This window comes from Nymphalis io, chromosome 19 (genome assembly GCF_905147045.1).
Source record: "Nymphalis io chromosome 19, ilAglIoxx1.1, whole genome shotgun sequence".
Taxonomy (NCBI): Eukaryota; Metazoa; Arthropoda; class Insecta; order Lepidoptera; family Nymphalidae; genus Nymphalis; species Nymphalis io.
In genome coordinates this window covers 3,940,748-3,967,283 of record NC_065906.1, presented here as the reverse complement: position 1 = coordinate 3,967,283, position 26,536 = coordinate 3,940,748, and the positions used below count along the sequence as shown (strand labels likewise).

Here is a 26,536-nt window from a genome sequence, read left to right as displayed (position 1 = left end):
TGTTGGTTCAAATCGACATAGAAAGATTCCTGTGGCTTCTTCTTAAATGATTCGTTACAAAAGTGTTATCGCTATAAAAGATTAATATTATACACACCAAATAATAAGTTTACTTTAGTCTATTAAAGATGTTTTTGGCAAATACTAAAACGTAAAATAACTGTCCCAGGGACCATACTATGTCAAATGTTGTAAATATAAATGAAAAGTATTGAATATTATTATACCAATACATAAAATAGAATAGTGTTATACGTAAAATTTGTTTACGACTTTAAGATATAATTGAAAGATATTGTGTATCAATGTTGCGTGTTTAAGCTTAGTATGACGTCACTAATGAGATGCTTTGCTTAGCTTACGTGCTTTGTTTGCAGGTCGACTCCCATTTTTGCTTTTTTATGTTTTTTTTTGTTGCCGATTCTTAATATGTACCCTATTATGTTTCAGAGTATTTAACAAAGTTAAAAGTCGTAGCGCGCACATGAAGTCGCACCGGCCACTCGACGCCGAGCCGAAAAGGCCAAAACTCGAAAAGCCTTATGAAAAGGTCGAGAAATCTGACGATAAATCGCTAACGACTGGCGAATACCAAAAACTCGCTCACTGAATACTTATTCGTCCATTCCGCCCGTGCGTCGTGCTGTGCCCAATGCGACTAATCATCGTAGTCAAAATATATTAAATCACTTTAACACGTAACAAATCACAAGGCAAATGTGTCAAGTGTTGCACCATAAATCGCTTAAAGCGTGCGACCCACCGCCCGCGCTCACTCGCACTCCGCCCGGATGTATATAAATGAATGGCTAGCTCTAAATGTTTTTTTTTATAATAGTTACGAAATAGTTCTATAGAGTAAATGGAAGTGATTTAGAACAAACCAAAACAGAGTAGTAACTAGAATTTAGAGAAGATTAGCTCTTCGTAAATTATTAACAAAGTTACATTAATAACTATTTCGGAATTTTCATAAGCTAAGCTACATGAGAGCGCATAAAATATTTTGTATAACAATTGATAATTGTAGATAGGTAGGGCCTTCGTAAAGTTTTTATATGACAGACTTCTCAATGTGACTTTGCAAGTGTGATGTTGTAAATAAATCAATAGTTCTTCGAAGCTGCGATTTAGCTCCGCGGGCAGCTTTATCGAGATATTCTATATTTCTATTACAATTACGTGTGATACATTAACGTAACTCGTGTAGTAACTACACTACCTCGTTTATATTGAAGTGTTTGTTTTATTGCGAGCTCAGCTCACTATTACATTTGCTTGTTTGCTCACTATCTTGTTGTTATTTTGTAGTATTTTTAATTTTATTTTCTAGTCATACTAGATAAATATACGGAGCATACTTTGACGCGTTAGTTTTAGATATAATTTAAGACAACGGAATTTAATTCGTTTTCCGTACCGTAAATTAGTAACATATCGAAGCAGTTTTTAGAAAAATATTGACAGTAAATGATATACCGCGCTTGTGAATGTTCGATCATTGTTTTTAAATGTTTCTATATCTAAACTGTTTTAATTCTTAAAAATATACTATGGATTATATAACTAGCGAAAATATTTTAAATTCGTTAAAATATAAACACACTTTTAAAAGTCTTGTTTTCGTCTTCATATTATGATCATTGAACATTCACAGACGCGTGAAGGTAAATAATAAAAATGAATGGAATGATATTTTTTTACACAAATATTATCGAAATGCTCAAAGTACTATATTTTATGTTGGTAATTTTATTAACTAGACATTTGTTGTTAATCGTTCTATCGTATCTTAATTATTGGTACTCGATGTGTAATTAGTTAATTTTCGAGTGTAAATTATTTTCAATGGATGTGTAATATATGTACTTAAAAGATGTATGTACGTGTACCTTACGTGTTGTGATATGTACTATTTATTGTTTTAAAATATCTGTGTATTATTTATAATGGAATGTACAAATCGGGCAATAAGCTATATTGCTCAATTATATAACAATTATCATAGATCTGCCGTTTATCGGAACTAATAACAGCTGCCAAAGTCGATTTAACTGGACGTATTCTGCGGTTGTGATGTCTAATTCACTTTTCGTCTTCCGATACTTTGTCTCGTTTCTTAGTATATATTTATTTCGGCAGTATTCCTTGTAAAAGACATGTTAATAATTTAAATACATTTAAATTCGTTTACTGTATTAATTTAACCCGTTTAGTTTAATGTTGAATATTGTATTAATACAGAGCGTATGACGCTATCGGTTTTACGCATAAAAGTACAATCGTAGTAACATTTGTTTAAGTGCTGTAATGCTATTAAATATGAAAATCCAGAAACGAATAACTCTGTACTGAGTACTGGAGGTATACTTACGTAGCCGATTTCCTTCCATCTGTACCTGAATGGAATTCTGCCAAACATGACACGAAGATTTTAAGCTCGTTGTCTTGGTATCTTTCTAGATAGATATTTATAAGGTTAAAACGAAAATTAAACTATGTATTTGTACATCACTAACTCGTGTGATTATTTGGTTGTGTTCTTAATCTTAACAATCTAGACGAATTTTTTACGGTAAACTGTTAATTCTATAATTAATTTTCACGATATGCCAAATAATGTCAAGTAAAATTATTAAGTACGCCATTTAGTAATTACGAATTAAAGATAAAATTGAGTACGGTTAAAAATAGATGATTGATTTAGATTAAGGCAAGGCTTTAACTAAAACCCCGTTCATACATAACGTTTTAGTAAAATATTAAAGCTTCAAAACTGCTGAAAATATGTGCTATCTATTTTGTAGTAGAAAAACTAAATAGATATTACATTTCATATTATGAAAAGTTTATATATAAAACAAACGTATTTTGTCACGGTAAATATAAAATAATGATTGTCTTAAATTTGCTTTAGGTATATTTGCTTTCGATTATAACTAACGTTTTCTACTCAATGGTTTTGGTCGTTAATGCAGCTGTTATCGAAATGGTTTTATTTTTACCGTGGCTCGCTATTGTCAAATTCAATCTTCATTATTATCATAACTAAGTAAATATTATTACGTAAATAAATATCGAAAATATTTTTTCAAATAACGATACCGGTAATTTATCTACGACTACAACATGAAAATAACGATTTTTTAAAGACAAATCCCTCCAGAAATATTTTTTAACAATACTCTTAGCTATTAAGACTGAAATATGCAACAAATTCTTTAAGCGTTGATTCTAAATGGACTCTTCTTTTGTTTATATGTAGGTATATCATAATCGTTCACCCATTCCACGTGCCAAATCTTCACTAGTCAGAGTAGGTATTATACCATATATGCCAAATAAATCAATGAATTCTCCTAAAATATTTAAAGCCTGAAAGAAACCAGGGCAGGATAAATATGCCAAAGTCCTATACCTAGTTAATTATACTTATAATGTTTCGACGCCAATAGTAGATACGTAATATACAACTGACGAACAGCGATTAGGATTATTTTATTACGCTGTGTTTCAAACACAAACTGAATCATCTCTTAGGATTCGTACAAAATACGGCTGGTACATTTATACAATAACCACTTGAATAGAAGACGCAGAATTGCTAAGTATTAAATTATAAGATCGAGTATTGGACAATCTCATTTCGATTTAAATATAGAAGTGCCTTACAATTTTCTTTTGTTGTTGTTTTTGTTATTTTCTTTTAACTAAATCAGGTTACCGAAGCACTGGAAATTGCATTTATTTGTGGTCCACTAAATCCACTCTGCAAGATCAGAGTCGCTGTAAAGCGGATCAGTATTAGTTCAATCGTTGCTAGTAAATTATTTTATATGTTAATTTATTTATAATTATAAAGACAGTACGGGCTAACATTGTTTACGAATAACGTTATAATCATTTAAGAAGATCTTTTAACATAGATTAAAATTGTGTTGTTTATATAACGATGTTTATAGTACAACGGCATAGTTACAAAACAATAACTACACGTCAATTTAACGGAATGATAAATCTACGAAAATGTAACTCAATGTATACTGTTGCAGACCGACTGCGTAAAAACAGAATGACTTTATTGAATTAAATTATAATAAGCCAAGATATATTATGTATGTTTTGAACGACATCGTGATGTCTCCTTTACGTTTTTTTCGCTAACTATTTACTGATTCCATTCTCTATAACCCAAAGTAAACTATATTAAATGTGTATATACTTATGTATTTGTGGTAACACAATGTTATTATATATAGTATAAATGTTTTATAAGCCTAAGTGGATATTATATTCTTCTAATTTTGTATCGAATAAAGTGTGTAAGACAAGTAGGGTGCAAGAGTCCCTACTCCGCGTGTTGTATTACCACGATCTTAAAATATTATGTATTCTATAAACAAAAATCGTATGTATCGAATGTATCGAAAGCTTATTTTGTGGTATTTATTGTTTATATAAAAAAGCCTAATGATTCATCGAAATAATTATTATACAGTACATATTTTCCCGGCCTAAAACATAGTATTCGTGGAGGTGGTAATACGACGCCGAATACCATACGTACTTTACTTGTAATTAACAGTAGTTTAACTGACGCGTGCCAAATGCACGATAATTTGATATTACACTCTGTGTTGTGATTTTGAACGTTCTGTAAATTACAAAAGTCTTTAAATACTATAAAAAAAATTGTAGACACCTTTTTAGATTAGCACAATTCTTCGTAGACACTTAGGTCATTAATGGTTGTAAGCATTTAGATTAAACACTGACATAGATAATCATTAAAAAGTGTAAATGTATTACGTATAAATTTTAGATTCATTGTTATATTAAATGTGATGATTCGTAATGAACAACGATTATTCTGGAGTCCTGTCCTCTCCCGCTCTGGGCGATTCTTCACAACTTCGCATATCCTTGAAACAATAAGTAATCAAATAAAACTATATATATATTGATAAATTTATTAGGGTAACTAATTTTATAAGACAATGACTATTACGTGATCTTTTAGATTGTCTTTATTAATAAATATATGGTGAAGGTTTTGTCAACTCGTTTTTTTCTTTATATCCCTTTGACTATAATAATAATAATAGTATCCTAGGACATTTTTCACACACGGCCATCTGATCCCAAATTAAGCCTTTACAAAGCTTGTGCTATGGAAACCAGACAACTGATATACTACATATACTACTTTTCTTTTGTAAATACATACTTATATAGATAATTACATCCAGACTCAGGACAAACAGACATGTCCATGCATACAAATGTCTGACCTAGGTGGGTATCGAACCCACAACCTTCAGATATCGAACTTCAACCTCAGGATGTGCAGACATACAAACAAGCTACAAAACAAGCAGACTGAAAAACATTAATATAGGTAGGTACTGGATAGGATAGTACTGGATAGGTAGATTAAGGTCAAATCTCAATATTATAATTACTAATAATATTCGATTAAAATAAATATATATATATATATATATATATTTTTTATAGAATAGGAAGGCGGACGAGCATATGGGCCACCTGATGGTAAGTGGTCACCAACGCTCTTAGACATTGGCATTGTAAGAAATGTCAACCATCGCTTACATATCCAATGCGCCACCAACCTTGGGAACTAAGATTTTATGTCCCTTGTGCCTGTAATTACACTGGCTCACTCACCCTTCAAACCGGAACACAACAATATCAAGTATTGCTGTTTTGCGGTAGAATATCTGATGAGTGGGTGGTACCTACCCAGACGAGCTTGCACAAAGCTCTACCACCAGTAAATATATATATATATATATATATATATATTATATAGAAGAAAATAAAAGCCACCAATTATCTTTTACCTGTTTATTAAGAACATTGTAAGCTACAATGAAACCTTAATACACATCATAAACCTCTGTTAGAAATACGAAAAAAAAACAAACAAAAGTGCTGGGCAACAATAAAATTAAAACACATAACATCTTCACTTACACAGGAAAATACTTTGACCAAAACACGAGAAATAATTGAAAATACAATTTACTACCTAACACAAGTGACGTTATTATGAACTAGACGACACCTATCTATATTACTGGCCAACGTTAAATGAGTAATAAAATATAAACTTACGAGTCTGCCTCAAACGGTTTCATACATTACTTTCATTTTCAATTCATTCATTACCATTTTTATATTAAATGAAAAACTTGTGCTTGTAGACTTTATTCTTGTTTTTATACGTATTTGATTATTAAATCTATCCAAAGACAAATTATTACCATTAAGATTAAATTTAAAAGAAATTTAATTCGTTTTTTTTTTTGTACATATGAACATAATGCCGACTGAGGCAAACTTATTCCGTAATCATTGTCAATGCATATATAATACTCATCGTCAGTAATTTAAAAAAACGAATTCGTTGGCCAACACGTACCTAAATCTTGGTGTTATTTTTACATTATATTTAACAATATAGTCCCAAAAATATTATTGCATTTGACATTAACCGTCTTAAAATTACAAATTTTAATTTTATTTCTTCTGATAAAAATTATTAAGATACGAATTTATAACAAAGCGAGGTAAATCTATCATTGTTGCTGCCAGATGTATGCAAAATAATAACTCATAATTTCGAGCTTCAATTATGGCTTTTGAATTTATATCGAACATAATTTTTCATGCGAGATATTCATTAATATTATTACGAAATGTAACTAAACAATATTATTAATTAAAATTGATTATTATCTCCATCTAATTATCAATGATATATCATCTGGCAACATTCTATACCTAAATAATTGGGATCAATAAACACGGCGTTAAATGATAAATAATTCTAATACAATATTTAAAACTATTTAAATATTATATAAATGGACGTAGTAATTACAAACACCCTCTTACCCCCTTTGAACATTAGGTAAGAACACCGTCACATGGACAATTGGCCGCAACAAACGAAGATATTTCGATTACCGTAACTATTAAGAATTAAAATGTCATAAAATCAATTTTCTTCAGAATTTTACGTAATTATTCAGAATTTTACGTATTTATTTCATTCGCCGAATAATTTTATAACATTTGTTTAAATTTTGCCGTCCGTAGTCAAGGCGGACAGCTATTTATATTATAAATATCTATATAAATATCAAGCGTTGCTTATTTGTTATCTATACCATACTATACTTGCTCTCATCCATCCAGCCTATAATCAAAGATGTTGTACATAATAGTGTTCTCATTTTCCAGCTACAATTCCTACTGGTTTGGAATATACCAATATCAATTGAATATCCTTATAAAGGAATCGAATTTCACTTGTGACATTTCGTAACTGCAAAGTACATATACGAAACAGTCCTGTCAAATAAAATAACATGTAGGGTTTGTAGTTAAAAGCAACACGTTTTGAGGATCTACCTTCGTTCTATCATTTCTTTCGGAATTTATTTTTTATAATGACAATTTAAATAATGTATTTGTAAAAAATTTTTTTAGTTTTGCAAGGGTTAAAGTTAAAGGATTTTTTTTAAAACCATTATCACACTGCAACCTTCCTTGGAAATTTTGTACAATGCTATCAGAATGAGGTATCTACCCGACTACTTCAAAATTGTGATGTATATAGATAATACAGCTATCCTGTTACTAGAAGCAATACTTCTAAGAAAGCTGTTTATTTTCTAACAATATAAATAATATTATAGAAAAAAAAGTTGCCAGTATCCATGTAATCGGCGCAAAAATAAATTAAAACGTATTTATCTAAAAATTTAAGAAACGCCTTTAGTTTAATATACATACATATATATTTAAGAATTGGTGTCAGTCATAGATCAAATATTCGCATCAGTGGTAACGTGCTACTTATTCATTAATTAATTTAAAAATAATTTCTTGATTCTAATTTGAATTAAATGACCTTGTTACTAAATTGAAATTTAAATAAAAAAAACTTAAGTTTCTTAGAAAAACTCAAAAAGTGTTACAGGGTATAAATTATGCTTTTGTCATTTTAAAAAATATACTTTAGAAATTCAACAATCATGTCAAATGTACACTACAAAAAATATTATTATTTTGAAATATATCGAAAATTTTATTATATACTTAAATGTCACAACAAGAATATTAAGAACTCGGTCTCTGCGGAACGATACAGATAATAAAACGTAGTTAATAATTAGACTGGTTTTAATCTCTGGGGAACATAGTTAAGTAATGAGCACAGCACCGTCACCACTGATGGAGGCCATATCTTAGCTGCGTCACTCCAGCTTCGTCATTTTCTTGCCCTTTACAAGTGTTGGTTTATTCTTCAGTAGGCCTTTTCTTCTCTTTGATGTCTGTAAAAAAATATTTCTATGTTATCTGTGCTTTGATTGCTTTTATTACAAACATACTCGTAACATACAGTGTATAAATTCAATTACCGAAGAAAAATATTAACATATAAAAATTAGTTTAAAGCAAAAATATTTATTATTTTATAGTGTCAATTGTTTGACAATGTTGTTTGTTGTGTTGTTTCATTTAGACGTCGTTAATTGAACAAAATCGTTACGTAAAATATATGGAATTACATTCATACTTGCAACACGTGTGACTTAACTAAACACCGCTGGAATGCGACTCACACTCTCGCGCAGATCCACGCGTGTACCGATAGCATAATAATTACCGTTGCCTCTATCACGCGAGGTGTCTGGTTAAGTCGCACGAGTTGTGACATGAGCACCGTGTAAAAATAATATAGATGTTTGAATATCATTCATCTTTGTAAACATCTATTAAACACGACGCCATTGCACATTTTATGTAATAATTATACTTTGTACTATACCAACGGTCCTAGATCGTAAGCAGGCTGCAATCAAATAACAATCTTAAGATATAAATACTAAAATTTCATCAGGGATATTACAAAGTGAAAATTTAGAGAGAATCTATTTTTTACATTATATTATATAATATATACAACATTTAAAAACCTGTATTTTAAATAAAATATATGAAAATTTTTATAAAGATAAATGATTCGACCTCAAGCTTTTGTTTCAAATTCTGCTAATATAATATTATACATGGAAGTGAGTTCGTTGTTTATTTATTTATCAGTTTGTTACGCTATCACGTCTTAACTATCCAACCGATCATCATCAAATGTTCCATACACGTCGTCAGGGGTACAGAAGATATCATAGTGTACCTAACACTCCCCCTGCTCACACACGGGCAAAACCGCGGGCGGAAACTAGTAATAAGTAGCAAAATTCGTTCAAAAAACGTAACTTACTGATTATGATTAGCAAAAATGTAAATCCAAAACTTGTTGCTGGGAAATGCTTTTTAATTTCTTTGTTATATTTGTGAACTTTGTCCAATAAAAAAAACCTTAATGTAATTATTCCTTAGAGCCTTAGCCCAGCAGTGAGACATCTCCAGGTTGTTACTTTACTTTACTTTTGAGGCAAATCATTTCATAATTATAATTATTATAATTGTAATATAACAAACCTTCTTTGATAAGTTGTTGCTGGTCGCTATTGTTCGCTTAGACATTGGCAATCTCGGCCGATTGAACTCATCAGGTTTCTTAACTCTGAAAGTAAGAGGATTTTAGTAAATGATGTGCACTATAATATTGCATAATGAAAGTAAGACATTTTCATTACCAAAAACTGTTGTGTTAAGTGAAAACTATACATTTTATTTAATTTCTTTAATTATTTTCAAAGTAACTCTTTGAAGCCACTCAACCCCGACTAACATTTTGGGTCAGGGATACGATCATAATAATAATAATAAATTTATTTTTTCTCTCCCACAGACATTTATGTTTAAATTTCTATTTATATGATACCTATGATATCTATGAAATTTGTTTTTAGGTTTCCGTAATGGTTTTATTTTTGCAGGCGATTTCATTTTTACCATTGCGTCATTGAATACAAAAAATCCGGCAACCCCTGTTATGATGTATGTAAGCAAGTATGTAGTATAAGGCGGGGAGAGCCGGTACCTGTAGATGCGCACGAGCCAGTGCTCGGTGGTGTAGGCCTCCTCCAGGTACGTGAGCTGGAAGCCGCGGTGGCCGGGCAGCGCGCCGCGCGTGCGGTCGTAGCCCGACGGGCTGCCGCCGCTGTCGTATCTGCAGGGGCGTTAACACGTCGCATTTATCGTTACACAATAATCAATCTAAACTAAAATATAGAACAATAATATTAATATCCTGGGACATTTTTCACACACGGCCATCTGATCCCAAATTAGGCCTGTACAAAGCTTGTGCTATGGAAACCAGACAACTGATATACTACATATACTACTTTTCTTTTGTAAATACATACTTATATAGACAATTACACCCAGACTCAGGACAAACAGACATGTTCATGCACACCAATATCTGTCCTGGGTGGGAATCGAACCTACAACCTTTAGTGTGAAAGGCAAGCAACCAACCACGCCAACCGGCTCGTCGAAAATCTCTATCCTTAAAATCGATCAAAAATATCATCCAATATCTTTTAACAAAGTATGCTTAAATTGGACCCTCGGATTGTTGGTTACAGACTAAAATTATAGATGAGTCCAATCTGTCCTATTTTAAAGAAAAAAAATGTTAAGGACATTTCTTTTATTATTACTTACCTATAATATGATAATTTGTACATAAGACAATTTAACATTGTTTTAGATGCTTCAGAATCTATTCTGTATTCTCCTCTTTCTGTGAAATAATCCGCTTCCTGTGACAAAAAAAAAGAATATTATAATTAACAAGACAAAACAAATTAATCCAATTTTAATTATATTAATTCATATGTATAAACAAACTCAATATATGTAGTTGTAACGATTATAGAACTCGTAATACTTGTCATATATAAAGAATCTAAAAGAAGTAAAAGCGAAACAGCCTTTAAATGTTCATCTGCTAGGGAAAGACTCGAGAGAATGGTAAGTTCTTATTCCACTCTGCTGCTGGTTGGTGGATAACTCATATGGTAGATTTTAATCTGAGCCATGCACCTCACAATGCTTTCATTTACCGCCAAGCTCGAGATGAATATAAACGATTTGAACTTATCTCCAGTTACAATAACTTAATTGTCTTATATATATATTGAAATACTTATATTCATATAGTATACTGGTGGTAGAGCTTTGTGCAAGCTCGTCTGGGTAGGTACCACCCACTTGTCAGATGTTCTATCGCAAAACAGCAGTACTTGGTATTGTTGTGTTCCGGTTTGAAGGGTGAGTGAGCCAGTGTAATTATAGGCACAAGGGACATAACATCTTAGTTCCCAAGGTTGGTGGCACATTGGTGATGTAAATGATGGTTAACATTTCTTACAATGCCAGTGTCTATGGGCATTAGTGACCACTTATCATCAGGTGGCCCATATGCTCGTCCGCCTTCCTATTCTATAAAAAAAAAAAAAGTATATAATTATTTAACTCTTCGGAAGAATCGCAAAGGCTTACATGAATATCCTTCGGGTGTTCTCCCTCAGCGATGCGGACCATCCAAATAAACTTGTTGATGTCGTCTCCAGAATAACCGATAGCGCCACCAAATATAACCAACACGTAGTCCACGTCCAGCATCGTCATTATATCGTAGGCAGCACTCTCATTACTAGCCATGGCCTTCCCGACCAGAGCTATGTGGGAATTGTTCCACGTATTATTATCGACTAATGTCGTTCTGTTACCCATACCGGCTATCTAAAATAAAAAATATTTACTGTATAAAGATGGACTCCAGTATAAATAGAATATTATTATTACCTTCGAAAGGTAAATTTATTATAAACTAAATTACCTGATAGCCATAGTCCCACCAGGACATAATTCTAGCATCTTCAGCCGTATTCTGTGACAACCAGCCATAAGCTTCCCTGAAGTCATCTAATATTTTGCGGGAACTAAAATTATTCAATTATAATTTATTAAGTGTATTTATTTTTTAAATAATTAAAAATATACTATTCCATATGAATTAAAATAACTATTAACAAAAAGCCTCGTGGAAAACGTACAAACATTGGTGTACTTCTATGTAATTTAAAAAAATATTAAGAAATGATTTCGGCGAAATGTTATTAGAATACTAACAAGTTTATACACATATTATATGATCGCATCCAGGCCGTTTTAAATAACAAAATATAAGTAAACAAAAAGTTGTACTCACCCATCGTTACCATAGCTGGCCAACACGATACTAGGACTCGAATAGGCGTTGGAGGTGGCCCAGGTGCAGTGCACGGAGAACAACATGAGCAGGATCATGAAGGCGATGAGCGTGCCCGAGCGCACGTTCATACCCAGACCGGAATCTGCGGCCGGGACTGGCTCGGGGGTCCGCTTTTTCACTTTACCCGCCTGTGTTAGGAGCGTGCTTATATTTTAATCATTTAATAGAATGTAACTTTAAATGACAAAGAACAACAGCCTGTGAAAATCACCGGCGGTCGGCCCGCCGGATTACACACTTAAGAACCAGCGGTAACCACTCTTTCTATTCGGAGGGCGCTTACGCATGATACCATGACGCTGCGAAGGTTGGCTCATCAATACCGGCCACTAATACCCTAAGCCCTGGCATGACCCTCCCCTGAGGGTGCGCATGACACCGAAGCCTTCTCCCCAGTTTTTTTCGACCGAGCGAGTCCGCAGAGGCACTCGCGCTCCCGCTCTTCGGCCTCCTTCTGCGACATAAGGTTTTCGCAGAAGGAGGACCATGTCCTTCCAGCACCTTTCGCTACCAAGAGCATGGCAATGTAACACCCACTTGAATCTTACCTTATCATACAAATTTTTCGAGTCTTCTGTTTCGACGGCCACTATCTGAACTTCATCCTCTTTAAGCACTAAGTCGAGCAATATAGAGAAGGCGATGCCGGCAAGAACACAAACTACAGGCGTCAGAGTCAGCATCAGTCGAACCATCACACCCGCAAAGTAAACCGCACTTAAAGCATATAAGGCCACTGTAAAAATACTTTGAGTTAATAAAATAGAAATTTATGATGATAATTTCGGCCAATCTCAAGAGAGATTAGCCAACTGCGCAGGATATATTATAGTGCACAAGTGCGTGCGCAAACACAGGTGCACTCTCTATTCCGCCACTCTCATAATCCGATGGCAAATCCGACACGACACCGGTGAGAATATAGGCGCTGGACCAACGGCTTTACATGCTTTTCTTGGCAGGGGTGTGTACACACTTCCAACTTCCAGACTGCGGGCTGCTACTGAGAATTTTTCGAGACAAAAACTCAATCATTTATTTCGGCCTGACCTGGGGTTTGAACACAGGACCTCAAGATGTGCCGCCTTATAGTCACTAGACCAACGAGGCAGTCGCAATAACAAAAAATAGAAATTACATTCATAATATACTACTTCGAAAATCCCACAAGAGCGCAAAGCCCTTGATTCCTGATTTCGGAAGGATTTAAAGAATTGGACACACAGTAACAACCTGTGAATGTCCCACCGCTGGGCTAAGGCTTCCTCTCCCTTTTGGAGAAGAAGGTTTGGAGCTTATTCCACCACGCTGCTCCAGTGCGGGTTGGTGGAATCCACATGTGGCAGAATTTCAGTCAAATTATACACATGCAGGTTTCCTCAAGATGTTTTCCTTCACCGTAAAACACGAAATGAATTATAAACAGAGATTAAGCACATGAAAATTCAGAGGTGCTTGCCCGGGTTCCCAACCCACGGTCATCGGTTAAGATTCACGTGTTCTAGCATAGCTAGCATTGGACACACATGTCACATCAATTTCTATGAAAATTTGGCATATTTTTATTCATACATATATGCTCGATATATTATTAATGCAATTATTTTAGTGATGAAAGAAAGTTTTTCTTGCCTAGTATAATATCTTGATCTACAGTTAAGATTCACATAATCTATGCCAATTATATTTTCATTGGGCTAAAAAAATAAAATATAGTTATTTCTAAATGATCCTTACCAAAAACTCTCTCGTCGTTAATATTTTTGATGCAATACCATAGTCCAACGGGGAATGTACAAACAAGAACGTGTAAATCGAAGAAAAATGACGACCATGTTGTCGGCTGGTGTTCGGACACTGAAGCTATGATAGGAATATGAATCTTAGCGTACCCTGTGTCCCATAGCGAGTAAAATCTAAAAAAAAATATTAAATGTATCCAAAATAGTTATTTAACAATATTTTTTTTTATTTACATAAGGATTATTTATATTAAGGCCCTAAAATTATGTAAATGTAATTTAATAACAGTACAGTAACAGCCTGTGAATGTCCCACTGCTGGGCTAAGGCCTCCTCTCCCTTTTTGAGGAGAAGGATTTGGAGCTTATTCCACCACCATAAAGTAATTTATTAAACACAAAACAAATTTAAACTCATGAATTGCTCATTTATTATCATAACTTACAAATGAACTATACAATATTTTGACTGTTTAAAACTGAATAATCTATGAACATTGGCAAAGAATATCAGGACAAAGTATTATTACTCATTTAAATATTAACAAAACCTAAGAAACGTGTAGGCTTGTCGTATTTAAATGAATTCCACTTACTAGTGTCCTTCAGTATAATTTACAAGTATAATAATGTTATGAATTATTTTTGTCGTGATAATGTTATGTGGGGAATAATATTTGTATATATGGTTTGTTGTGTTTATTTAGTTAAAATAACTTCTTTGAAAAATTAATTAAAGAGCAAAAAAAACGTATGTGCTTTGAAAATGAAATTAAAGGTCGAATTAGAGTGCAACATTTGAGTTAAATGTTACATATAAAATGCAAGTAGATTGTAGTAGAGTACTGAGTTGAACTTTTATTTTTACTAAAAATTATATTGGAAAAACAAAGTGTCAGATGTAAAAAACAATGTTACCTTCCACTCCAGGGAGCAATTACCCCCATATATGTAAGCAGGACCACAGCCAAGAATACGGTACCAGCAGCCACTAAACCCCCCAAGATTAGTAACTGTTTCCATTGTCCTTTTGGATTCAGGCTGTGTAAATACTTTAACACCCCTACGGCCATCAAAAGCGCAAACACACCTAAAAATATAAATATTGTGTTCATCAAATATCTTTACTTCCCAAAGTACATATTTTAATTTCAAAATTTCTTTTTATATATAATACATTAGGACAGCAATGTAAGCAAACCCTAATTGTAAGAAATAAGAGAAATACATGAACTTTATATAAATATATTTATTACTTACAATATGTTAAATAAACCATTACTTTGAAGTACAAGAAAAACTTAATTACATTATAAATCTAAAAAATCAAATTTATTTACTTCATGCAAATTTTTTTTCTATTACAGTATATACTTAATGTCAAGAATAGAAAATTACCATAAAAAGCAACAATTTATTTTCAGAGAAATGATTTCAATTGTTATTGATCACTAAACTATTGATAAGAATCTAAATTATCCAATTTATTTCTGTGATACTCACAGTTGTAATAAGGAGAAATATTAAAGAACTAAAAATATAAAGATTTCAATCAAAAACTTGATGTACTGCACACACAGAATTATTGCACCTATTTAAAAAAAAAAATTATGCAACAAAATCTTTTGACATAACTCAAAGTTTTAGATTCCATTTAAATGTGATAAAGGATAAGAATAATACAGAAAATTATGTATGATGATGATATGTTAAATAAAATAAAATCATTAGTATTTTCCAATTATTTGCAAAATAACTATTTTAAAAAGTTTTTAATGTGTATATATCTTACTTTAAAAACCATCAAAATGTTTTTAAGGTATGTGTATCATCCTAGTAATAAAGAATATACGTTCATGTTTTATTTTCAATTTTTAGACTGCAGACAGTCAAAGGGTAACAGTTAATGAGTTGGTGACGTGATTCCAAATGGAATGACACTAAGCCCTACTACCAACTCCAGTTAGAATCATTATCTGCCTTACTTATAAGTGTTACTTAATAGATGGTTAGTTAAACTGATTTTCTATTTTTCTATCGTTGTTGATCTGACATTCGAAGAAGACAGCATTGTTTAACTAATAACTTGCTAAGCAATATTTATAAGGTTGATTAATTCAAAAAATAAACCCTAAAAACAGTAACTATATTTACCTGATGCTGCCATGTGTTCACTTGTGCGTATTGGTTGGAATCCTACAAATGGAATCTGCATGGACAGTAAGAGTCCAATAATGTAAAAGACAGTATAGCTGACAAATAATCTTTGCGAGAACCTTCCCATAATAAGTAATACAAAAACGTGTAAAGGTATTAAATTGATAATGAACACGTAGCCACCCCATGCTGAGACCTGAAAATTTTTATGAATAATAAAAATTATGTTATACAATCTAAATCAAAGAAAAGACTAAATCTTTAGTAATGCATTACAATTTTATTTACAATTCTAATAAACAATTTTAATAATGTATATATTTTATAACTCACCATATAAAAGTATGACAGAGCTGTACAAATTGACCAGAAAATTGATCCACTTTTTATACTTTTCAACCATAAATAATAAGTAAACTGTAGTGCAAATATTGCTATGCCCTCATTATCATAACTCCCTGCTACAGACCTACTGCTATAGCCCGGTACTATTGCTATAAAACATGCAGCAAAAAGACCTGCACCACGGGACCATAGCTCAGATGTTAACAGATATGTTGCTATAGCTGTTAAACCACTAAAAAATATATTTTATTAATAATTATGTAAACATTTGGCAGTATAACAAGTCATTATCTATTAAAAAATATACCTGAATATTGGTGCAAGAAACACACATATATCTCGTATATGTATAGGTATATTAAGCGTATGCAGTATCCAATGAATGGTTCCTGATGTGATCATAAGACCAGGGTAAACTGTACCCCCTACAATGCGTCCTAGAGGGTACCATGCTCTCTCGTCAAACCAATTTAAAAAGTTATAGAAACCATGCTGTACCATATACGCTGTGGATCTATAGTTAAACCTGTAAAACATATCCGTTATATTACTAAGAGTTATGCACGCGAAAAAAAGTAATATTTGTATGTGTATTGTTATATTGCTTACCAAGGGTCAAATTCATGAATGATGCTTTCAAAACGAATTACAGCAAAAAGCCGGGATGCAAAACCGGCCAACCAAGCAAGTGACAAAACTGTAACCGTGATGAGTGTACTAAAGCCGGTCGTGTTGTTAAATACTCCTTTATTGCGACCATTACTTTGTTTGGTCTCAGCCGCTGTCGGCATTTTAATGAGATAAAATTATTGACTATCCTAAATATTCAATAAAAGGTTTCTCATACATCTATTTCAACAATACGATTTCTATTGAAATTGATTGACTTTTGGCTGACTGACACGTCCACCTTAAAATAAAGCTTGCCAGTTATAATATTTATTTTTTAATATTATATTTTATTTGTATACTGACTTATTTATAAAAGCTATTTTTAATTAAAGTATAAATTAAAAATATAGTATGAATGAAAAAATACAAAATAATAGCATAGATAAACTAAAGAATAAATTAATAGGTATATTTTGATCAGAGCTTTCCTATATTTACTTATAACAATCACATCATTAAGGTTTATGTGCACATTAAATTCATATTTTACATATAATTATCACGTCTTATAATTAATTATATAAAAAATAATACAAACAAGCAAACAAAACCATGTGTAATTTCGTATATATTTTATCCCTCTTTGTGATTTGAATATTAGAACGATTATTAATATATTATTTTATGCTAAAATAAGAGCAGTATTTTCACGTAGATTAACAAATAATCTACCGAAAGTCGATCTTATGATTGCGGATTCTTTCTCAAATCATGTGAAATATATTAGAGAGCTTATTTTTATTGTTTATTTTAATCTTTTCTTAATGCAGATTAATCGTAACTGTGATCGACCATTAGAGATACTAGTGCTTTCCGCTTTCGATAGAAGATAATATCGATATAGAATAGAATATATATTTCCTATACTTTAATTTTACATACACAATTCGGGGCGTGATAGTTACGATACAGAGCCACGGTATATTATCGTAAATTTGTATGTGATGAAAGTGCAAATAAAATCAACAATCTCGAATGTGAAGGATGCAAACATACTATGGCATTGGTCACATAGCGATGTGAGGAGCATACTTGTAATCAAATAACTTTTACTGGAAAAACTTTTTTTCGAGATGGTTTGGATAGAATTTAGAAGCGATGTCCTGTGGTGGAATTCAGCGCATGGGATTAAACTAAGCCGTTCCTCAGACCATTCCCCGTAAAAGATGCGATAGAAGATGCAGATTGATAACAGAGTGGGGCTGAATTTTCGCCTTGTAGCATTTTAGGCGAAGAGCTGACGTGAAGTACTGACTTACCTTGTTGAGCACACAAAGCTTTTAGAGGCTAATTTGGCTTCACCTTCCAATAGACTGCGGAACCTAACGTCCTGACACTGAATTTGGTAGCGCGGCGGTATTCTTAAAATGAGTATGGTATGACAAAAGGTGTCATTTTAGGAGTCATCGCGCAATATTTTGTCGTATTGGGGTTGAGTTGTACCATGTTTGGTTGGCCCCAATCCCAGGCTTTGATTAATAAGCACTTGTGATTTTAGACAAGTTTATACTCATCGACGTATTCCCGACCAATATTAGTGCGGCCGGTGTATAAGGCGTCTACAGTCTCGTACAGTGCTGTCGTCTGTCAACATTGAATGTTGCTAATTTGCACATGTCATTATAAGAGTCAATTATGATCTTGATGGTCCGATTGGGCAAAATTGATGATCCAGTTGCATTACTTCCTGGGAATCCCAATCAAAGGCTTTCTTCAAAAGGATCTTAACTTTCAAAGAAACATAATTTGGTAAAAATTAATTTCAATAGGTCACACTCATTAAGAATTTTTTCAACGTATACCATGCACGTATATTATATATTGGCGATACGGCGTTTTCACAAATTATCTTTAGGATCAACAATTAACTTAAGATTAACGTTGAAATGCATATTTAATCGATACAAACTCTCATGCAACACTATCGGTATTCAACGTATCAAGGCCGTATTACGAACATTCTGAATTAAGTTTATATTAAACGAATACCTATAACTAGCCTGTATAAATTATTGTTTCATCCTCAAACTAAAAAATTAAAATACGACAAATCTTACTATTAATAGTGCTTATATTAAAATGCTCATCACGAAAATATCTACTTGTTTTTGTTGATAATATATACTGGCCTCCAAAAAAATCGACCCACCTACATTTTTTGTAAAAAAGCTATCGTATGGTTTTAAACTACCACATATGTATATTTTTAAGATTGATAAGGAAAAAATGCAATTGTAGGATTGTACAAAAACAGAAATAGTGCGCAAAAAATAGGTTTTTAGGTAAATATGTGACAAAACACGAAAACTAAAATTTTACGCAATTTTATTTTTTTGTGTACAAAACGATTATGCCGTTTGTTTTTAAATTTGGGTGACTAAATCTTACTTTAATAGGGAGTGTTTCCTCCTCTTGACCTAATCACTGCCTGCATACGCCTATTAAGTGACCTGATTAGCTTTGTCATTGTGTTGTTTGTTTGTAATGTCTTCCTGTGGGGTCCGTTGCCATTCTTCAGTTAGGGCAGCTTCCAGTTGATTCAGGGTTTCTGGAATTGGATTTCGTGCTTGAACCGTACGTTTTAGCTGGTCCCAGAGGTGCTCTATCGGGTTTAAGTCCGGACTATTGGCTGGCCACTGCATAACTGGAATTTCGACTTCCCTGAGATAGTCTTTAACAATTCTAGCGACGTGAGGTCGTGCGTTGTCGTGCATAAGTTGGAAATTATCCCCAATATATCCAGCGTAAGGCATCACCATTACTGGTGGTAGGGCTTTGTGCAAGCCCGTCTGGGTAGGTACCACCCACTCATCAGATATTCTACCGCAAAACAGCAATACTTGATATTGTTGTGTTCCGGTTTGAAGGGTGAGTGAGCCAGTGTAATTACAGGCACAAGGGACATAAAATTTTAGTTCCCAAGGTTGGTGGCGCATTGGCTATAAGCGATGGTTGACATTTCTTACAATGCCAATGTCTAAGGGCGTTTGGTGACCACTTACCATCAGGTGGCCCATATGCTCGTCCGCCTTCCTATTCTATAAAAAAAAAAAAAAATCACATGAGGCTCCAGAATGTCCGTTATGTAAGTTTCAGCATTAACAGCACGATTACGGAAAAAAACCAGCTCTGTGCGTCCCGTCAAAGAAATACCTCCCCAAAACATTGTAGAGCCACCAAATCGGACTGTTTCTCGAATGCAACACTGAGAGTAGCGTTCTCCTGGCCTTCGCATGACGTTACGTCGTCCATCAGAGCCTACTAGAGACATTCGGCTTTCATCACTGAACAATACTGTCTCCCATTGGTCCAGTATCCAATCGACGAGCTGCCTAGCAAATTGTAGTCTTGCTTGTCGATGGGATGCTGTGAGTTTTGGTCCTGTTGCTGGATTGTGAGGGGTTAAGTTTTGCTCTCGAAGTCTTCTTCTTACAGTATTTTCACTCACAGACACTCCACGACTTTCTCGGAGTCTACCTTGAACGTCAACAGCCGAAAGATGTCAGTTTCTTAAAGACGTCAAACCAATAAAACGGTCATCGGTCGGGTTCGTGACACGCCCCCTGCCAGATCCTGGTCTCCGGTGATACTCCCCAGTCTCCAAGTAGCGTTTGTACACTCTTCGCACCGCTGAACGACTTAATTTTAGTGTTCTAGCCACATTTCGCTGACTTAACCCCTCATGAATAAGAGCTACGACTTGAGCAGCTTCTGCTTCAGTAGTATCCATTTTTTATGTTTAAACTTATTAAAATTATTGTTTCAACAAAGTTTCATACACTTAATCAATAATAAACATCGAACCGAGATGACTCCGCGTTAAGAACTGGAAATAAACTAACCATGCACTTTGTGCACAAAGTAACGTTTTCTTATCAATACTTTAAAAATATTCCAAATATCCTCAATAACACTTACAACTCCTCCAAATCAATATCAAGTGGGTAATAAAATGTTAAATGTATAACAACTTTGACAACAACTTAGATAACAACTTTGTAAGTAAAAAAATACGGGTGGGTCGATTTTTTTGGCGGCCAGGTATATATGGACAAAGTTTTTTTCCCCGAGTTCTATTTGTTGAATTAGTTTGCTATGGTACTGTATAAGAAATGTTTAAAAGTTTTTTTTTATACTAACCGAAATATAAATAAAATCAAGAATAACGGGAAAATACAGGCGAAATTGTATGGGCGAGTGAGCAATGTTGGGTGATGTGACGTCACGCGTCGATCGGTCGCTCCAGAAAAAAATTTAAAAACGCGTAACTTAAAAAAAAATTGTAAAAAAAACATTTTTTCGTCGTAAAAAATCTTTCGCCAGTTTTTTTTATATTTTAAATATAATTTTTTGAGATCATAATCTTCTAATTGCTTATCTACAAATCACGTGTGTGAAATGTCTAAAGTTATATTAAATTTATAATAGATTTTAATGTTATAAATTGAATACTTTTGTAATTGATAATAATAAATTAATTAAAAAATACAAAATAAAATAAATTAACAAATAATATAATTATATTTGACGAGCCGGTTGGCGTGGTTGGTGGATGCTTGCCTTTCACGTCGAAGGTTGTGGGTTCGATTCCCACCCAGGACAGATATTTGTGTGCATGAACATGTCTGTTTGTCCTGAGTCTGGGTGTAATTATATATATAAGTATGTATTTACAAAAAAAATGTATATGTAGTATATCAGTTGTCTGGTTTCCATAGCACAAGCTCTATACAAGCTTAATTTGGGAGCAGATGGCCGTGTGTGAAAAATGTCCTAGGATATTATTATTATTATTGCGCCAGGTGTGAATTTTCATCAATCTATAAAAGTCTATTAGCTTTGAAGCGCTTAGCTATTACAAAAAGATACTTTCATAAAACAAACTTTGTAAAATAATAAAAGCACAGTACCCAACTTTGTGTTATTTAAAAATAACACGAACGAACTAATTCAAATCATTATTATAACGTATTAATCTTTACAATAGTATTGGTACTATCATACTTGACACATTAGAAACAAGAAAAACGGAACGTCATTGTTAACGAAATAAAGTGATTTAAAAAGCGGATATCAGAAATCAAAGTTTGATTACTCCTTAATAAAATCAATGTTTTTATAACAAACAAAAGAAATGTTGATATCAGACGGTATTAATCATGGTAAATTACAATCTATTATAGTTGGAGAATTAAAAAAAGCGGGATTAAAACATCGTCTTAAAAAAATTATATTAAAAAATGTTAAAGTAAGTTTTCTTTCTAAATGTATTTTTTGAATTGTGTATACAAATATATAAAATAATATTTATTACCGGTTTTTAGGATCATAAAACAGTGTTTGGGGCCCCTTTGTTGAAAGTGCCATCATGTAGTGTGATTTGTTGTGGAAGCACTTTGTGTATTCCCACCGTTGTTAGTGAAATGTCGTCAGTATTACGAAAGAATGCCCATATGGAAGGCCTCTTTAGAAAAGCAGGATCACAAACCCGTCAGAAAGATATAAAGGTAAATAAACGCGGTATTTATTGTATTACTTTCTAGTAGATAATATTTTTTAACTGAGCACTTGGTTTTAGCGGTTGCTTGACGCTGGTGGTTGTGTATCAGAGGGCCATCATCCAATCGATGTGGCGAGTGTGTTGAAACTCTATCTCCGGTGCTTGCCAGAGCCCTTAATTAGTGCTGAAGTACAAGATCTGCTTTTGCGATGTAGACTAACAACTGGCGAAGATTGTTTAAAATCTATTTTAAACACATTATTACTCTTACCAGTACTACATGTTCACCTTTTGCATTATGTAATGGAGGTATTTCAAGTTTTACAAATACTTTTGAAACAATATTATGTAGTTATATTTGTCTCTTTATCTGACTGTTAATTTTTCAGTTATTAAATTATATAGCATCAAAACATAAAGATAACTTAATGGATTCTTCAAATCTAGCCATAGTACTGGCTCCCAGTATCATGCCTCTACCGGCTGCATCGTCGGCTCAACGTTTAGAACATCATGTAGCCCTAGTTAAGGTAAAGTGCAAAAATTTAAGCATAATTACAAGAAAGTTCCATATTGTGGGGCTTAAGAAACATTAGCTGAGTCAGTAACATACTGTATACTGTGTACAACATAATATACTTTTTATTATATTTTTAAAAAATTATAAAGCTTTTTAGTTAGTTTGTTCGTTCGTTAATTAGCACAAATAAATTTCCATGGATACTTCATCCAGCCACTCCATTAAACCTTAACATTATGTTACCAAATGACTCACTAAAAATAGTTGAAGTAACTCTAAAGTCTTACTGTTACCTTTGATAGTATTTTTCAATAACACTATAATTAGTAATCAAGTTATCAAATTTTATTATATACAAAGCTATTTAAACATGTTAAAAATAGGAATCAATAAATTTTGAAAATATTGACTGTGTTGCTCGTTCTGGTCAGACTGGTCAGACCATATATATATATATATATATATATATATATAAATATTTATGTTTTAGATCTTTATTGAAAACTCTAAGCACATAGGACTTTTGACAGACGAACTTATGACAAAACTAGATGATGATTCTGATGTCAGTCAGTCAAGAAGGAAAAAAAGGAGAAGTGGATCACTTAATAGTAAGCTTGTACACTTTATATTGGTATAATATTAATTATTTTGCTGTGACAGATGAAAAAATAATAATTAGGATTATAAATTAATAAATATGGTTGAAGATTGTTTGTGTTTTGAAAGTTATTATAAAACTTACTACTTTATAAGTAATAGTGAACCTTTGGCATGAAATCACCTCCTGACCATATTAAATAATTATTGTAAACAAATATGGTGAAGCTTTTCTCCAAAATGGTTTTTATATAGATTTATGGCAATTGAGAAACAAATTATCTATAAACTTATGTTAAATATAGTTTTTGTATAATGATATTTTTTTATCCCTCAAACATAGTAAATAAATATTCTCTTAAATCTGTTTCCTTAGGAATGTTAAGTGGATTACGAAAAATGGTATCTGGTAATGTAGCTACACCAGCACTAGTCATGGAAAACGGTAAAACACCAGTATTGAGTAAATCAGCAGCCAAAAGGAAATTTGATAATAATTATGAAGGACTTTCTGTAAAAGTAAAGTAAGTTGAATTATATTTATGTATATTTTGTAGAGATGTAGAATACCAAATTTAAATCTCAGTTTGGCAATATTTTATGTAATACTTAGATACTGAAATTAAAAAAAAAAAAACTTTGAAAATAAGCTAGGTAACTCTATTATTTCTATTTTAATAGCATAACACGTAAGCTCTTCTTACTATCTAACAATTTAATTTTTTATAAATTTTAATATTCAATAATTATATTAATGTAATCATTATTGATTAAAACAAAATAAGGGTATAATGTAGTATGAAAAGTATATCTCATTGTCATTAATTCAAACGATTTTTTACAGGAAAGAAATAAGAAAGGACCTTCCTCAAAAGGAACTATCATTTACACCAATGAAAATGTAATTACTTATTATTATTTTACAATACCTTTTAATTTGTTCTTAATTAATTAATGTTTTTTTTTTTTTGACAGTGGTGTGACTGGGCGGAAGAGATTACGCCTGAGTTTTATGGATTCTAGAAGTACACCTGTTATTAATTCAGATTTTAATTCTCATAAAAACTCCGAAACAAGCATTTGTAGTGAAGATATATTGACATCCTCAGAAAATTTGTTCAGTGCTCACGATACTATAGACCTATCTTCTGACATGAAAGAAATTGACAAAGACTATGTGAGGATATCTAAGCAAGAGTATGAAGAAATAAAAAACAGAGTATCAGCAATCGAAAATAGATTGTCAAGGGAGTTTACTGATGTCATACCAAGAGTCCAGCCATTGCAGCAAGTGCAAAATGTTTACGAGCAGACATTGGAAGATGTGGCCATGTTAAATTGTCCAACTTCGGAGCATTTAGCTCGTCGCCTTAGCAAAGAATTAAAAATCAGGCCTAAGGAACAAGCCAAAATAATTCGTTCACCAAGTGCGAGGAAAATTGGTACGATACGACGTCGTTCCAAAGAAAATCTGACTAAAATAGTGAGGCATAAATCCTGGAACGCTTCCTCTCAATCGCAAACTAATCATAATACTGATAGGTTCTATCCATACGTAGGATTAATTCGGAGAGAGCGAACAAGCACAGTCAAACCAAATCAAGTAGATATAACAAGCCAAAACTTAGTTTCTGAATGGGATGGCTCATTATCAGAGAATTCAATTACCAATGTATCTGATTCTAGTCTAAAATATCATCAAAGAAAAAGAATAAGTCTCGCTCCAGATTTTAATTTAAATAAAACTATCGGTAAAGACAAGTCGCGTCGATCACTAAATATAACGATAAATAACAGCTGGGATGGTACAGGACCTGAAAATTCATCGAATAATTCAACCAATCACAAAACAAAATTAAGGTACTCGTCACAGTTTCAATGCTATCAAGATATTAAAAATCCTACTCAAATAAGTAAAGAAATTTCATCGAATTCAAAACAAAAATGGCGAAACGCTGCAGCTTTCTTCATGAATAAAACAGGTGAATTAGAAACAAGCGGCCAAACCGGAAGACCCTCAGTAAACAAGTTGCGGCGTCAGAATGCAGGAGCTGTTCTCGCAAAAGCCAAGATGTTCGAATCCAGCTCCGACAAATCATCTGATCGGAATGAGAAGTCAATGCATACAGGTTTTGCAAGAAAACCTAGAATGAGCCAACAACAAATGAAGGCACAAAAAATTGTTCCTAATTCCAAATCGAAACTTCAGTCTTATGTTAGAGATGAAGTTGAAACTAGTCCAGCTTACAAAACTAAAAGCAATTCTAATGATTTTGGTTCGTCTGCAACATATCGCACTTCAGGTTCTCATAATAAAGACGACATCAATAATATGCGTCCGAGTAGAAAAATTTCACCCGTTAAAAAAGTGGTATCCCCGCAATCTAACTTATTAAAAACACCGCAACCTCCTGCATTCAAAAAATCATTATGTACACCTCGAAACTTACGAACGCCTGCTTCAGCTAGTGAACTAAAAAGAAACAATATACCGATGAAGGCTGTGCACATTTCTCCTAGAAGATCCCCCCGCCAGAAACAACGTGCATACAATTAATTGATTTACAGTATTTTTGAATAAGTCTGCTACATATATTACGGCTTATTACTTAAATATCTTAAAGTTTAAATGATTTAATTAGCAATTTGTAATTAAAATTATGATATTTTTGTATATATATGAGAAGTTTAATTTTAAATATATTCATTTAT

General features: G+C 32.7%; 3 protein-coding genes across 5 annotated transcripts in view; 2 read left to right on the top strand and 1 right to left on the bottom strand.

Moving 5' to 3' along the window:
* Positions 1 to 5,060, top strand: part of LOC126775760 (zinc finger protein 541) — a 239,789-nt gene extending 234,729 nt beyond the window's left edge. For all 3 annotated transcript variants that reach the window (XM_050497844.1, XM_050497843.1, XM_050497842.1), the window contains one exon: positions 451 to 5,060. In XM_050497844.1, coding sequence (XP_050353801.1) covers positions 451 to 610 — 160 coding nt within the window. In that variant the 3' untranslated portion in view covers positions 611 to 5,060. The remainder of the gene's footprint in view (positions 1 to 450) is intronic.
* A 793-nt stretch (positions 5,061 to 5,853) lies between these two features.
* LOC126775767 (dolichyl-diphosphooligosaccharide--protein glycosyltransferase subunit STT3B) lies at positions 5,854 to 17,428 on the bottom strand. Its single transcript, XM_050497854.1, has 14 exons — positions 17,142 to 17,428; positions 16,840 to 17,058; positions 16,521 to 16,764; positions 16,185 to 16,383; positions 14,949 to 15,120; positions 14,027 to 14,205; positions 12,838 to 13,025; positions 12,227 to 12,417; positions 11,855 to 11,957; positions 11,515 to 11,757; positions 10,675 to 10,772; positions 10,043 to 10,171; positions 9,538 to 9,622; positions 5,854 to 8,366 (listed from the first exon to the last, which is right to left on the bottom strand). Exons 1-14 carry the CDS (start codon positions 17,321 to 17,323, stop codon positions 8,289 to 8,291), a joined length of 2,310 nt encoding a protein of 769 aa, XP_050353811.1. The 5' UTR covers positions 17,324 to 17,428; the 3' UTR covers positions 5,854 to 8,288.
* Positions 17,429 to 22,251: 4,823 nt separating this feature from the next.
* On the top strand, positions 22,252 to 26,420 carry LOC126775764 (uncharacterized). Its single transcript, XM_050497851.1, has 8 exons — positions 22,252 to 22,452; positions 22,529 to 22,711; positions 22,783 to 23,013; positions 23,094 to 23,234; positions 23,715 to 23,835; positions 24,201 to 24,348; positions 24,669 to 24,725; positions 24,800 to 26,420. The coding sequence occupies exons 1-8, from the start codon at positions 22,339 to 22,341 to the stop codon at positions 26,379 to 26,381; spliced, it is 2,577 nt and encodes an 858-aa protein (XP_050353808.1). The 5' UTR covers positions 22,252 to 22,338; the 3' UTR covers positions 26,382 to 26,420.
* The last annotated feature ends 116 nt before the right edge of the window (positions 26,421 to 26,536 follow it).

Coding starts and splice junctions, on each gene's coding strand:
- LOC126775767 (XM_050497854.1), bottom strand. CDS start 17,323: ATGCCGACAGCGGCTGAGACCAAACAAAGTAATGGTCGCAATAAAGGA. Junction 10,773..11,514: donor AACACCCGAAGGATATTCAT/GTAAGCCTTTGC, acceptor TTTTTGTCACAG/GAAGCGGATTATTTCACAGA. Junction 9,623..10,042: donor TGGCTCGTGCGCATCTACAG/GTACCGGCTCTC, acceptor TCTTACTTTCAG/AGTTAAGAAACCTGATGAGT.
- LOC126775764 (XM_050497851.1), top strand. CDS start 22,339: ATGTTGATATCAGACGGTATTAATCATGGTAAATTACAATCTATTATA. Junction 23,235..23,714: donor ATCATGTAGCCCTAGTTAAG/GTAAAGTGCAAA, acceptor TTTATGTTTTAG/ATCTTTATTGAAAACTCTAA. Junction 23,836..24,200: donor GAGAAGTGGATCACTTAATA/GTAAGCTTGTAC, acceptor CTGTTTCCTTAG/GAATGTTAAGTGGATTACGA.